General features: G+C 45.7%; 1 protein-coding gene across 1 annotated transcript; it reads right to left on the bottom strand.

The window, feature by feature from the left end:
• Positions 1 to 3,479: 3,479 nt before the first annotated feature.
• Positions 3,480 to 9,963, bottom strand: PSMD6 (proteasome 26S subunit, non-ATPase 6). The gene is made up of 8 exons (XM_066327252.1): positions 9,717 to 9,963; positions 8,455 to 8,660; positions 7,797 to 7,942; positions 6,599 to 6,818; positions 6,381 to 6,489; positions 5,195 to 5,363; positions 3,941 to 4,018; positions 3,480 to 3,794 (listed from the first exon to the last, which is right to left on the bottom strand). Exons 1-8 carry the CDS (start codon positions 9,859 to 9,861, stop codon positions 3,698 to 3,700), a joined length of 1,170 nt encoding a protein of 389 aa, XP_066183349.1. The 5' UTR covers positions 9,862 to 9,963; the 3' UTR covers positions 3,480 to 3,697.
• Positions 9,964 to 12,284: the final 2,321 nt, after the last annotated feature.

The following is a 12,284-nucleotide window of genomic DNA, read 5'->3' as shown; positions in this document are numbered from 1 at the left end:
AGCTCGGGGTGAGGGCAGGGGAGCTGCCGGGGCCCTCCGGGGCTCTGAGGGCGCCTTCTGCACACCGGCTACCAAAACAACCCGGAGGAGGGCTCGCCCTCTTCATTTAAATGCAAATTCCTGTTGGTTCATTATTATCACGTTCTGCTGCAACAAATAATCAAACACATGTGGCTTGTAGGATCCACCATGGGACTTTTTATTTTGACTGCATGCTGTTTTCAGTGCTTTGGCTCAGAGCTGTGTTAGCTGCTGGATTTGTTCCTAACAAGCAGCATGGGAGCTTTGTCATGGAAAAGTGGCATATGCTTGGGGTTTTTCTGACCCAACAAACTTTGAAAACCTTTAGGGAACTTGTTCAAACTAATGTGCATTGAAACTTTATTGCCAAGGAGGAAAAGCAGCCTGAGAAATGCAGTAAAAAAGCTTTGTCCAAGCCTGTGAGATAGCTGCTGTTGATACTTGTGCCCAAATAGGTACAAAAGTTTTCTTCAGCATCAGCAGGGACTGTTGCTGCTTGGGTTTGGTGGTCTCTGACAGTGCTGGAAGTTTTTGTCCTCATTTTGCAGTGTAGATCCCTTCACCTGCGCCCTTCCCTGTCCATGACAGGTGACTTTTCCTAGAGCCAGTGCCATGTCCCTTGCCTGTGCAAGGCTGGGCCTTGAGCTCTGGAGCCCAGTGTTCAGTGAGAGAAGCACCAGAGGTGTTGGCAGGTGAGCCAGAAACTGCACAGAGGCTTGCACAGGAACATTTCAACTGCTTTGTAGCAAAGTTCTACTAACAAATCCTAAACCATCCCATCTCCTGCCCTTCCCACCTGCTTTCCCACCGTTAATGCAGGGAATGAACTGCAGAGAGAAGTTCAAGCTGTGGCTTGAAATCTCTGTCTGGTTCTGGCTACCTTGTAGCGAGGGTGAAGTCAGCCTTGCAAAGCGAAATTGGAGAATGGCATTAGCTCAAGGAACTGCCCAAGCTTAAATTACAAGAGAGAATGTACAACTTTGGCATGTGGACTATAAATCCATGGAAAGGTGTCAGAAGCGAGGCATGAAGGTCTGCGTCTGGAGGGCTGCTCACAATCAGAGTTAAATAAAGGAAAGTCATGAGATCAGAGAAACAGAATATAAAACTAAAGTGATCACAGGACAGTAAAAATCAACTTGAAATTACTTCAGGAAGGAGAAATTCGAATGCTTCTGATTTGACATGGAAATGGAAGAAGGCAGTTAAAAACAACAGAATAGACAAAATTATGCCCTTGATCAGCACGAGGCCTGACCACCCTGGACCCCTCAGCATTCCTACTCGTCAGAAAACCTGTGTATCAGATTGCTTTTTTTTTTTTTTTTTCAGAACAGTGTGAACAGCTGCACTGGCTAAACTCTGTGCCTCCAGCTGTGGGCTTCAGGAGGTGCTGCCTTTCACCTTTGCCAGAATTTTATCCCATCACTATTTGGCATGGCTGACAGGCTGAACTGCTGCACAACGCCTTAAAAGGTTCAGCTAAAATTGCTGAACTTTCCTGCCAGGCCTTGGCACAGAAATCTTTGTCCAGAAGATCTCCAGCCTCTCCCTGGATCCTCTTTCACAGGATGTATGCTGAGATCAGGAAACGTGAAGGCAAGTCGTGATCTTTAAAGGGGAGGTCTTTGCTGTAGTAGGATTGTGCACTTCTCTTTGGAACATTATTTTTCACCCACCTGAGCAGAGGACACCAGGTTCTGAAATGCTTGGCTCCCACAGGATGATAGCCACGGTGAGGATAAAATGGTTGATAGCTCTGCAAGTATCTTAGAGCACTAAAACTCTTTAGCAATTGCTTGTGCTTTCCACACAGAGTAGGGATTTCCATTTCTTTTTCTGCTGCTCTTACCTACATTAAGAGAGCAGCAAGATTTCTCTGGAATACATGAAGCCTCTGTTAGCCTGTTTCTTGAGTAGATTTCTATTCTCTTTACAGTTAAAAAAATACATATGCTGAATGGAAACTGATGTAGTTAATTAAGGCAAGTTCATGCTGGAAAGGAAAATTTATTTGTGCACCAAATAGAAATTCCTCAAGTCACTGAAGACATGCAGAGTGTATGGTTTTCTGATAGACTTCACACCTGCACCTGTGGAAGATGGAGATGTTCTCAAAAGTCAGACTGATTAAAGCCTTCCTAGCTACCTCTACTTATCTGGCACGGAACAGATGTAGAAAAACAAGAGAGGTTATTGCAGGTTTGAGAAGTCTGAATATTGGGTTTTATCAATTAAAACTTTATAGGAAAAGGTACATGTGTGAACACCCAAAACAGAGACTCACAGCTGACCACATGGTAAACTAGAGTTCTTGTTTCTTACTCTGCCTATTCTAAAGAAGGATCAGAATTTTCTTCTAATTAATACTATCTGAAATGTAAATCTTTAAACTCTGGCTAAATAGCTGCTTCTTGGATGGGGAAACAACCAAAAGAGCTTCCAATAAGTAGTAAAAAAATCCCAAAATCATGAGGTGGTATTTTGGATTTCAGAAAAGTTCATCAGAGGGTAGTAATGGCCCCTCAGCACCAAGGGGTCCATCGGGCAGGTAGCAGCAATTCCAGGACAGGAGACCCTCTGTGATCTTGGGATGGGCAGGGGAAATTTCAAGCTGTCCTGTCTGTGGCACAGTAGCTTCCAAATGCTAGGATTGCTCTTTGGGTACACCTACCAGCTGGGGTTCCTTCCAGCACTGAAGTTACACACAGGCTGTAAATGTTCCAAATGCAGTGGCATCAAAAGCTCCCAGAACTCACTCACAGGCCTTCTTTGGGAGGAGGGGAAAAAACCCCTCAAGACAGGCCAGCAGGGTAAACAGCTGCTGCTGGAGGCTCTGCCATGCCAGAAACCATGTGTCATCAGCATGGCAGCAGCTAGTGAGACATTCATTCCTCAGCAGCTGTGCAGAAAGGAGCTGTAACCCCTGCAGCACCTGATCAGCTCTGTCAGACTGCAGCAGTCCCTTCCACAGCTCCCACCATCACTGACATCTGCAAATCTAACTTAGGCAATAACTACAAAAGTAATGCTTTGCTCACATGCTGACTTCCTTTTCAACAGTTTAAAAAAAAAAAAAAAGTTTAAAAAGAGAGTCTACATCTGTTACAGTTTTTCCCAAAGTTTTAGTCCTGCAGTTTCTGTGGTGATATTATTGCTTCACCCCAATCACTTGCACCCTCATTCCTTCTCCCTTAAGCTGTAATCCCTTCATTGCTAGACTCTGTCCCATCTGGACAGTGTGCACTCTTCACTAAAATGTTTGGCCACTTTACTATTATGCAACTGATTGTTTTCATGTCTGATTCCAATATAAAAGTCTTAAAACAGCAAGCATAAGATGGCATAAAAAGCTTAAAACAGCAAGCATAAAATGGCCATGAGTTCTCTGTTGTGAGCCTGCTTTGCTGTTCAATATGGAACACTGCATATACAGGCAAGGAAAGGAACAAAGTCTATTACAAGAGATCACCAACGGTATCATACATTTAATAAATGAACTGGGGTCCATACACCAGAACAGAACAGTGTGTACATAATGAAATGGAAAGTAAAAACACTACCTTTCTTGCTAGTTATTTTTTCCCTACAGTATACCAAGTTATGCAATATATTTATAGGTTACTTCCAAAATGTTTTAAACATCTAAATTTTGCGTTCCCTTGTGTTAAAAAAATTACATATTAATTACTCGGGAAAGTTTCTGAATTCTGTTTAGCAGCAAATCTCCTTTCTTGATGGTTTCTTGGTACTGCCAATTCTTGCTGTCAGGCCTAGGAATCATGAGGGAAAAAAACAGGAGGTTAGAACCAAGAATACAATTTATACCAAAGCATTAAACATTTCTGCAGTAAATGTCATCAAAATATATAGAATTCAACTGGTCTGTTAAAAGCAATGTGTAGGAATTGTTACATACCTGTTAGTTTCTACAATCTCGTTTACTTTGTCTATTTTGCAGTGCAATCGCCCAGCTGCAATAAATCTTGAAAGCTCCCTAAATAAAGAAAAAAAGTTGGTTACCTCCTCTTTCACCAGGGACTTGTAGACCTAAGAGCACTGAAACTGCTGTTACCCCATGCTGTATTTCTGAGGCAACAGATCTTCATATGGTATCTTATGTATCCTCATCTTATTAAGGCTTGGACACTGCACCCAGAAATAATCATTTTAGTGACCTGAACTTGTGTTCACAACCTCTTAGTTCTTTCTTCTCAGATCAAATGTTGTACTTGAGCTAGTGAAAGTTATCACTGAGCTTTGTATCAACTACTCTTCAAATCCAAAGGCAGCAGTAATGCAGCGTGGCTATTTGGAATTTATCTTGAGATAAATATCTTCATGCCAGTCAATTAATTGGAAAAGTATCTCAATAATATTTAATTTTTAAAAGTGCTTAAAAAGATTTATTATTATTGTTTAATCAGCTGGTGGTCTACAGCACCGATGGTAGAAGAAAATACTCCTGTGCTCAACAGTAAGGTAAGTTACAACTCATAATGGAATGCATAAGAGTTAGTATGACTTATAAAATATTACTTTTGAATTGAATGGTACTTGGTTTCTCTTGAAACACTTACTAATTTTTGAATATTTCAAGCCGTTTTGTATTTCTGTAAGTTTTCTAAGTTAGAAAATTTAAAACCTCTGAATAACAAGAATAACTCTTGTGAAGACATTTGCAATAATGTGCTTCATCTACACAGAGTAAAAGTCAGTTTCTCACTTCACTCACCACTTACCATGATCGAAATCTGTTAGTTTTATTCTAGAAAAGAATTTCAAATTGGGACTGTAGGGTATGTTTAAGTTAAAAACATCAGATCTGCTGTTACTGTTACATCCACGTAACAGAAACCAAGCAAAATGAGAGAGGGAGTCTGGCAGAGTACAAAAATGTGCAGATCCCTAAAGTTGGAACAGCTCCGTTTTTGCATAGGTGTGAACTAAGCTAGCTAAAATCTAAAGTTTCATAGCACATGGAGGTCAATAAATACAGCAATACGAAGAAAAAAGTAATTAATAAAATACTTCTCACACTCTTCCACAGAAACGTAACTTGGCATATTTAGAATAGAGGCCAACGAAGATTTTTACTCATAAGGAGATTATCATAAATGTTTAAAAGGTATAAATGGAGATCCCTAGGAACTGAAGAAGCCAAAGAACTTACTGATCTATGAATTCTACACTGACTCCAAAGGCCTCTGCCATGTACCCTAACGTCAAGGAGCGGTAGGACTCGAGGAGCTGGCTGTAGGCGTGGATCCGCATTTCCCGCACGTAGTATCGGTAGTGAGGTGCAAACAGCCAGTCTTTCTTCATCTCTTGCTCTACAATAGCTGAGAAGGAAAAAAAAAAGCAAAATAATAATAATAAAAAGAAGTCAGTAATTTCTAAGAAATGTCAAGTATCAGTTGTGTAAATAAAACACATGGCACCAGTTAATAAGTAATCGGTGTGCCCGTAGCTACGTTGTATTCTTGCACTCCTCATGATATGAAAGGGATTCTGCACTAAAGAGAAGTAAATTCATGTAATCTCTAACAGTTCTGGAACCAGAAGCAGAAAGAGTATGCAAACAATATTGTGGCAGAGCTAATGGGAGCCTGTAATCAGCACAGCATCCTTCTTTCAGCGGGGAGAAGGCAAGAGCTGGATGTGCTGGCTGCCGCCCTGAGCTGGGTAACAAGCAGAACTGGTATGTAACTTCTTGAAGAAACATTGTTACCCACACCTGCATAAAGACAAAACATTAATTCTCTGCTCCTAGCTCTTAAATTAGTTTCAAGGATTTCAGGGCACTGAAGAGATTTTTTTTTCCCTGACAGCATCGGTTCTCAGCTTGGGATGAGGGCAGCAATAGGAAGATGCTGCCCTTTAACTCAGTCTCACTGGGCCTAGTTTTCCACAAAATCAAGGGTTCTTCCTTACTTTTTATAAATACCTCATTTTCTTCTAAATCTCACAGAAGAAAAACAAGCAGTCTGAGAACTGGCGAGAATTAGGGGTTTCTGAAAAGCTTTTCTTTGGTTGTCACCCTTTTACACAGCAAGCTTTCAAATCTTTCCTGATCTGGCTCTTCAGGTAAGATGGTGTTTCATACCCATTTTCAAAGTGCTTTTTCACCTAATCAGATGTGACCTTTCACAAAGCTCATTAGATGAGAAATTTGTCTTTCTTTGTTTGAAAAATCAAAGCAGAAAATTTTAGGTCACTGTTAAAAAAATCTCTAGTTTGTTTTTTTCTGCGCATAGCTCTAGTTCTAGACTTGCAGCTACTCCACAGAAGTTGTGTGTGATCTGAAAACAAATAGCTGGAACACCTGAAGCAGTGTTGTGGGACACAACCAGCCTTACCTAGTGACTGGAAAAAGGCTGCGTAACGACATTCGTAAAGAGAGAAGAGGTACTGCCGTACAGCTGGCAAACTGTGCAAGGCTTCCAGGATCTCTGCTCCTTTAATCACCTGAAATCAAACACACACCTTTAACCACCATCCCTTTCAGCCCCGGGATGGACAGGTGAAGGAAAGGCTCTGTCAGTTTGCACCAGTGTTCCCCACGTGCTCTCCTCACCTTCTCCCTCAGGTCAGGCCTGTCCAGGGCAATCATGCTGACATAGACAGTGTATGTTACAAAGGTTTTGTAATCCATCAGTTCATAGGATGTAAACGTGGAAACTGTATCAAGGAAGAGCTCTGCTGCTTGTTTAAAATCTCGAATGGCTACACAGTAGAGGCCCTGGTACACCTTGAGACGGTTTCTTCTGTCCCAGTCTCCTCCTTCTTCTATTAGACTTAAAATAGAACAAAGAATACTTACTTATGTAGTAAGTTACATGAAATAAGTGCAATCAACTGATACCATGTGATTAGAGAAAGAATAACTTAGTTTATGTTACAGTTTGTTGAAACAGCCCAGGCTTTGTACACCTGCTGGTGTAGGAAAGTGGCTTCCTTGGGACAGGAGAGGCCAGAAGCTTTTACTTAGTGCAAGTTCCAGCTGAAAGGAAAAGTTTACAGCCTCTTCAGCTGTGACAACAGTCCCTGTGGATGTGCAGGTAGCCTGGACTGAGGCAACAGATTTCCACTGCCTTTGCTGCTAAAGTCAAAGCTGTCCAACCAGCAGCATAGAAAAAAAGATACAAGTTGCCACTTTTTAAGGATCAGCACAAAACTGGTGTGGCTGTAAGAAGGGCAGGGATGAAACAAAACTGCTGAGAAGGCAACACAAAATACCCCTGCCCAAGGAACAAGCTAAGTGGGAACCTCCCCCGCTTTGGTGTCTCATGGCAGCAGCAGGGAGACTGGAACCACAGCTTTCTACAGGAATTGCTGAGGTTCAAAACGTTGGGAGCACAAAGACACTGAAGCTATCAGTGGGAATATGGGAAGGGAACCAAAACACACCATATGCTGCTCTTGCTTCTAGAGGAAAAGCTCCTTTACAGAGCCAGCTGGGTGCCACTTGGAGCAGCTGGACTTAGCTGGCAGAGGCACAGTCCAGTCACACCCAAAGTGGGAGTGGGAGCTGGGCTACAAATTGAGCCAGCTGCTAGAAAACAGCCACGACAAAATCTTCACCTTTCTCTTCCCCCACCACAAAAAAATCCAGGAGTAGGAAGTGCTCTAAAAAAAGTAACACTCATCCATCACTGATTCTCTCTCACAATCACTCCCAGTCATTTCTGGACAGAAAGGTACTTATCTTCCATTTCTTTTGTCACAGCTTGTTTCAAAAGTGCTTTAGTGCACCCAGACAACCCAAGCAGTACCTTTTTGCCTTTTCAATGTTCCGTGTGATGAGGTCATTGTCCATATAAAACAAGCCAATCCTCAGCAGATAGAACACGATATCCAGGCGATGTCCCAGGGCCACGGTTTTGTCGTAAGTCTTGCGGAATGCAGTCAGAGCTCCCTCCTGGCAAAACAGCACTTGCTACTGTAAGAATGTTAAAGGCACCCAGAACATTCACAAAATACCTGTTGTAAGAACATGTGTTGTCTCCCACTGGTAGTTGTGATTTCCACATTGTGCATTCTGAATGATCTTAATGTGTCCAAGTCTAAATCAAGTTAGAAAAGCTGTTCCTCGTGTATCTTTTAAAGCTAAAGATTACAAAAATCTACTCTGTAACTTGAAATTCAGCTGCATGATCTAAATAGCTTGGAAAAGTCTAAAGGCACAAGGAAAGTGAATAATGGTCTCTGCAAACTTTTCCTCTCATCAAGAAAAAAGTAGTTTTCTTTCAAGGACTGTTTTTCTCCTAGATAATTTCTATTTCAGTAAGACCCTCCCCTATCTGCCAGCCATGTGTGAGCTCCTAGACAAAATGCTCTGCAAGTCCCCCAGCACTCACTGGGACCTGCCCAGCTAACAGGGTTCCCATGCAGTGTTTTCTACGAGTCCATAAAGCTTTTGCTGTCACCAACCTTGTCCCCAATCCTGCACAGGTACTCAGCCTTGGCCATCATTGCATCCCGGATTTCGCTCTCCCCCAAGATCTTTTCTGCATCCTCTAATTCGTTGTCAAGACGTTTCAGTTCCTCCTCATTGGCCTTCTTCATTTTGTTCAGCAGATCCGTGTCCATCTGCCACTCAAGAGACTTGCACAGGGCTTCATAGTATGGAGCCATGTCTGAAAGAGAAGGAGGACGGGTTCTGCTGTTCATTGCTGCAACGAGAGTGTGTTTGTTCCTAAAAGCACAACATGACTGTCAGCTCAGAGATGTCCCTTCTATGACCAGGTACCTGCTGAATCCAGACACAGCACATCCACTGTTTCTGCACACCTTGCACCTCATGCTTCCTTCCACTGATCCTTTTTTATCACTGCTCTTTACCCTGTTACCATTTGCACTTTCCCTGCCTTGCACTGGGGTGGCCTCACCTCGAGTTCTGGGCACCACAATACCAGAGGGACATTAAACTGTTAGAGGGCATCCAAAGGAGGGACATGAAGATGATGAAAGGTCTGAAGGGGATGTATAAGGAGCAGCTGAGGTCACTTGGTGTATTCAGCCTAGAGAAGAGGCAACTGAGGGGATACCTCAAATCTGTTTAAAACTTCCTCATAGACAAAGCGGAGAGTCAGGTGCTGATCTCTGCTCTCTGGAAACCTGTGACTTGAGTAAACAGCATGGAGCTGTGCCAGGGGAGGTTTTGGTTTGATATCAGGAGAAGGTTCTTGCCCCAGAAGGTGGTTGGGCACCGAACAGACTTCCCAGGGCAGAGCTCATGGAGCACTTGGACAGTGTTTTGAGACAGAGTGCTATTGTTGGGAGTGTCCTGTGCAGGACCAGGAGTTGGACTTTGATGATCCCTGTGGGTCCCGTCCAGCTCTGGATGTTCTGTGATTCTCTTTTTATCCCGCTGTGAGCACAGCAGCCCGCGGTGCTCAACTCCCAGCTCTGACAGCCCCAGCACGATGTGAGCGCGGCCGGAGCTGGGGACAGGGCACACACAGGAACGTCCAGCCCTGGCCCTGCCCCGCTGCCCTCGGGCTGCCCGTGCCCCGGGGGAGTCAGTCCCGGCGGCACAACTGCGGGGAGACGCCTCCACAACCCCCTGCCCGAGGATCGACCACCACAGACAGTCACCCGGCTGCTCCACGGCCACACGGTGGTTGCCGGGGCGGGCGAACAGACCGACAGATCGCACACACACACACACAGCCGCCCCAGGCCCCACTCACTGTGCAGCCGCACCGCCGCCATCAGCTCGTCGCGCGCGGCGGGGTCGGGCGCGCGGGGCCGCAGGCTGAGCAGGAAGCGGAGCTGGGCGATGCGGAGGTCGGGGTTCTTGGGCAGCCCCTCCTCCTCCAGGTTCTCCAGCGGCATGGCGGCGGCGGGACGGGGGCCGCGGGGCCGGGGCTCGGCAGGACGGGCGGCTCTGGGCCGAGGGAGGGCGGCGCGGCGCAGTGACTCAGCCGCGACGGGCGGAAGCGGTCGCACGGTTCCGCCGCGCGGCGCCCCCTGGCGGCGCGGAGGCCTCCGGCGGGCGGCGCGGGAGCGGGGCGGCCCCTGGCGGCGGGAGCGCGCGGGGAGCGGCGGCGGCGCGCACGCGCGGAGGGAGGGAGGGCGCGCCTCAGGGCGGCGGGGACGGGCCCGGCCACAGCGGCGGCGACGTGGGGACACAAACACACAAACTGACACAAAATCACCGCCACGGGTTGCCCAGGGAACTGCCCCATCCCTGGAAGAGTCCAAAGGCAGGTTGGAAGCGGCTCCTGGTCTAGTGGGAGGTGTTCCTTCCCATGGCTGGGGGTTGGAACTGGGTGATCTTCAAAATCCCCTGCCAGCCAAAAGCATTCTATGATCCCAGAGCACATGGTACAGGGTTGTGTTCAGACAGTTCTGGAATATTTCTAGTGAAGGAGACTCCACAGCCTCTCTGGACAATCCGTTCCTGTGTGTGGTCCCTGCACAGGGAGGTTTTTCCTCATCTTCAGGTGGAACTTGCTGTGCATCACTTTGTGCTCTCTGTCACTTGCCCCAGTGCTTTGGCACCACTGAGCAGAGCCTGGTTCATCTTCCTGGCTCCCTCCCTGCGGACACTGACAGACAGTGATGAGGTCTCCTCTCAGTTGTCTCTTCTCAAATCTGAACAAGCCTGGGAAGGGCCTGTCTGGTGCTTGAGCACAGGGAAGGACACAGACCTAGAAGGGGTCACAGGAAAAAGTGGGTTTGTAGCCTTTGTAGTTTCAGAAAGGAGCTCGAATATGTTACACCAGAGCTTGTGGCTCAAAACAAATAGAAGGAAATAAAGGGGTCTCTAAATGGCCCTGGTTTCTGTTGTATTTCACCAGGATGGTGGGGAAGTCATACCTAACTCTGGCCTGTGTTCATCTACTTCTCATTTTGCTTTTCTTGATGTTTCTCCATCTGTTTATTAAATATCTTTGATTTTGTCTTTCCTGACCTCGCACAGAAAACATTGCCAGTGCTGGAGCATGTTCCCTCCCTTGGCAATGTCCAGTGGAGATGGTGGCCGAGGGGCTGGGTGGTCCCCACGTGTCACCTCACCCCACTGGCCCTGGTCCTGCCCTGCTCTCCCTCCTCACCAGGGCTGCCCACAAATTGTCTGTGCCACATATTACAGATGGGGCATCTCCTCCATGGCCCTGTGTGTGGAGCCCTTGAGGTTCATCCCCAGTTGATACCTAAAGTCAACCTCTTTTTTTATCCTTACAACTCCAACAGCCACTGTATTCCCTTGGAAGTTGGCAATAAGATAAAAACAGAGTTGGTGCTTTTGGAGTGCAACACAGCTGGGTGGTTCTACAGGCACAGGGTGCTTGGCTCCTGCAAAGGGCACTTTTGGGTGCCCAGGGCTATCCTGTGGGAGGCAGGATCTCACCCGACTTCCTGGCCCACGCTTGCTGTACAGCTGAGCTCCTCCAGACACATTTTGATGTTATTTGTAGGAATTGGTGTTTAAGTACAGTGCTTTTGGCCAGTGCCTCTATTTTAGAGTTGTGCTTTGCATCTGGGTGATGGGAGAAACAGTTCTCTTGACTGTTTTGGCACTGTGTATTCCCAAGATTGGCTTCTGTATATTGGGCATGAATTATTTAGGAGATCGCTGGAAGGAACAGTTGCCTGCTGTGTTTTTGTTAAGTGCTAGTATTTTTTACACGGATTCTGACTTTTCCCCCCCCCTTCATTTATTGGCTTGTAGTTATAGTATTTTAGACACAAAATAAAGGAGAAACTGTGTTTTAAGTTGGGCTGTTCCTTTGTTTCTTTTAGGAGCAGTAATTTTTTCCTTTGTCTTCTGTTTCTCTTTTTGAGCCACAATCACTTTTGTATCGATTGCACAAGGAGCAATGGCTTTGATGCATTGGGGGGAGCAGCACACAGATCTTTTGCAGCAGTGTTTATGGTATTTGTCTGTTGGTCTTTGAATTTGCTCAGAGGCCTATTAATTAGTTTTATTAATGACACACACTTTTAGGCGTCCTACATGTTGGATTTTGATTTGGGTGGGGTGGTTTTTTTTGCATCTTGTCCCCAGCTCTATTCCTTAGGCAGCATGCTCTGGAGCTAAGGAATGCTGTTTATTCTTTGCATGCCTTGTTTGGGAAGAAAATGATGGTTGGGGTTTTTTCTGCTAAGTAAGGCTGATGTTCCAAGTGCTCAGGCATTGCACACACAGGCGAATGTTGCTTGTTTGAGGGGCTGAGCTGGGATTAGCTCACAAAAATTGAAGATGATAAAAAATTAAACCAGCTCCAATGTACAGTTATTGCAGACAGTCCCTC

The sequence above is a fragment of the Sylvia atricapilla genome, chromosome 11 (genome assembly GCF_009819655.1).
Source record: "Sylvia atricapilla isolate bSylAtr1 chromosome 11, bSylAtr1.pri, whole genome shotgun sequence".
Taxonomy (NCBI): Eukaryota; Metazoa; Chordata; class Aves; order Passeriformes; family Sylviidae; genus Sylvia; species Sylvia atricapilla.
Note: the sequence above shows the minus strand (reverse complement) of the source record. Positions and strands in the feature narration are given on the sequence as shown.

Bases quoted from the DNA above. Each gene is read 5' to 3' on its own strand.
- PSMD6 (XM_066327252.1), bottom strand. From the start codon at position 9,861: ATGCCGCTGGAGAACCTGGAGGAGGAGGGGCTGCCCAAGAACCCCGAC. The intron at 8,661-9,716 runs GTGAGTGGGGCC...CTTCTCTTTCAG, and splicing joins GGCGGCGGTGCGGCTGCACA to ACATGGCTCCATACTATGAA. The intron at 6,490-6,598 runs GTGAGGAGAGCA...GTTTGATTTCAG, and splicing joins GGCCTGACCTGAGGGAGAAG to GTGATTAAAGGAGCAGAGAT.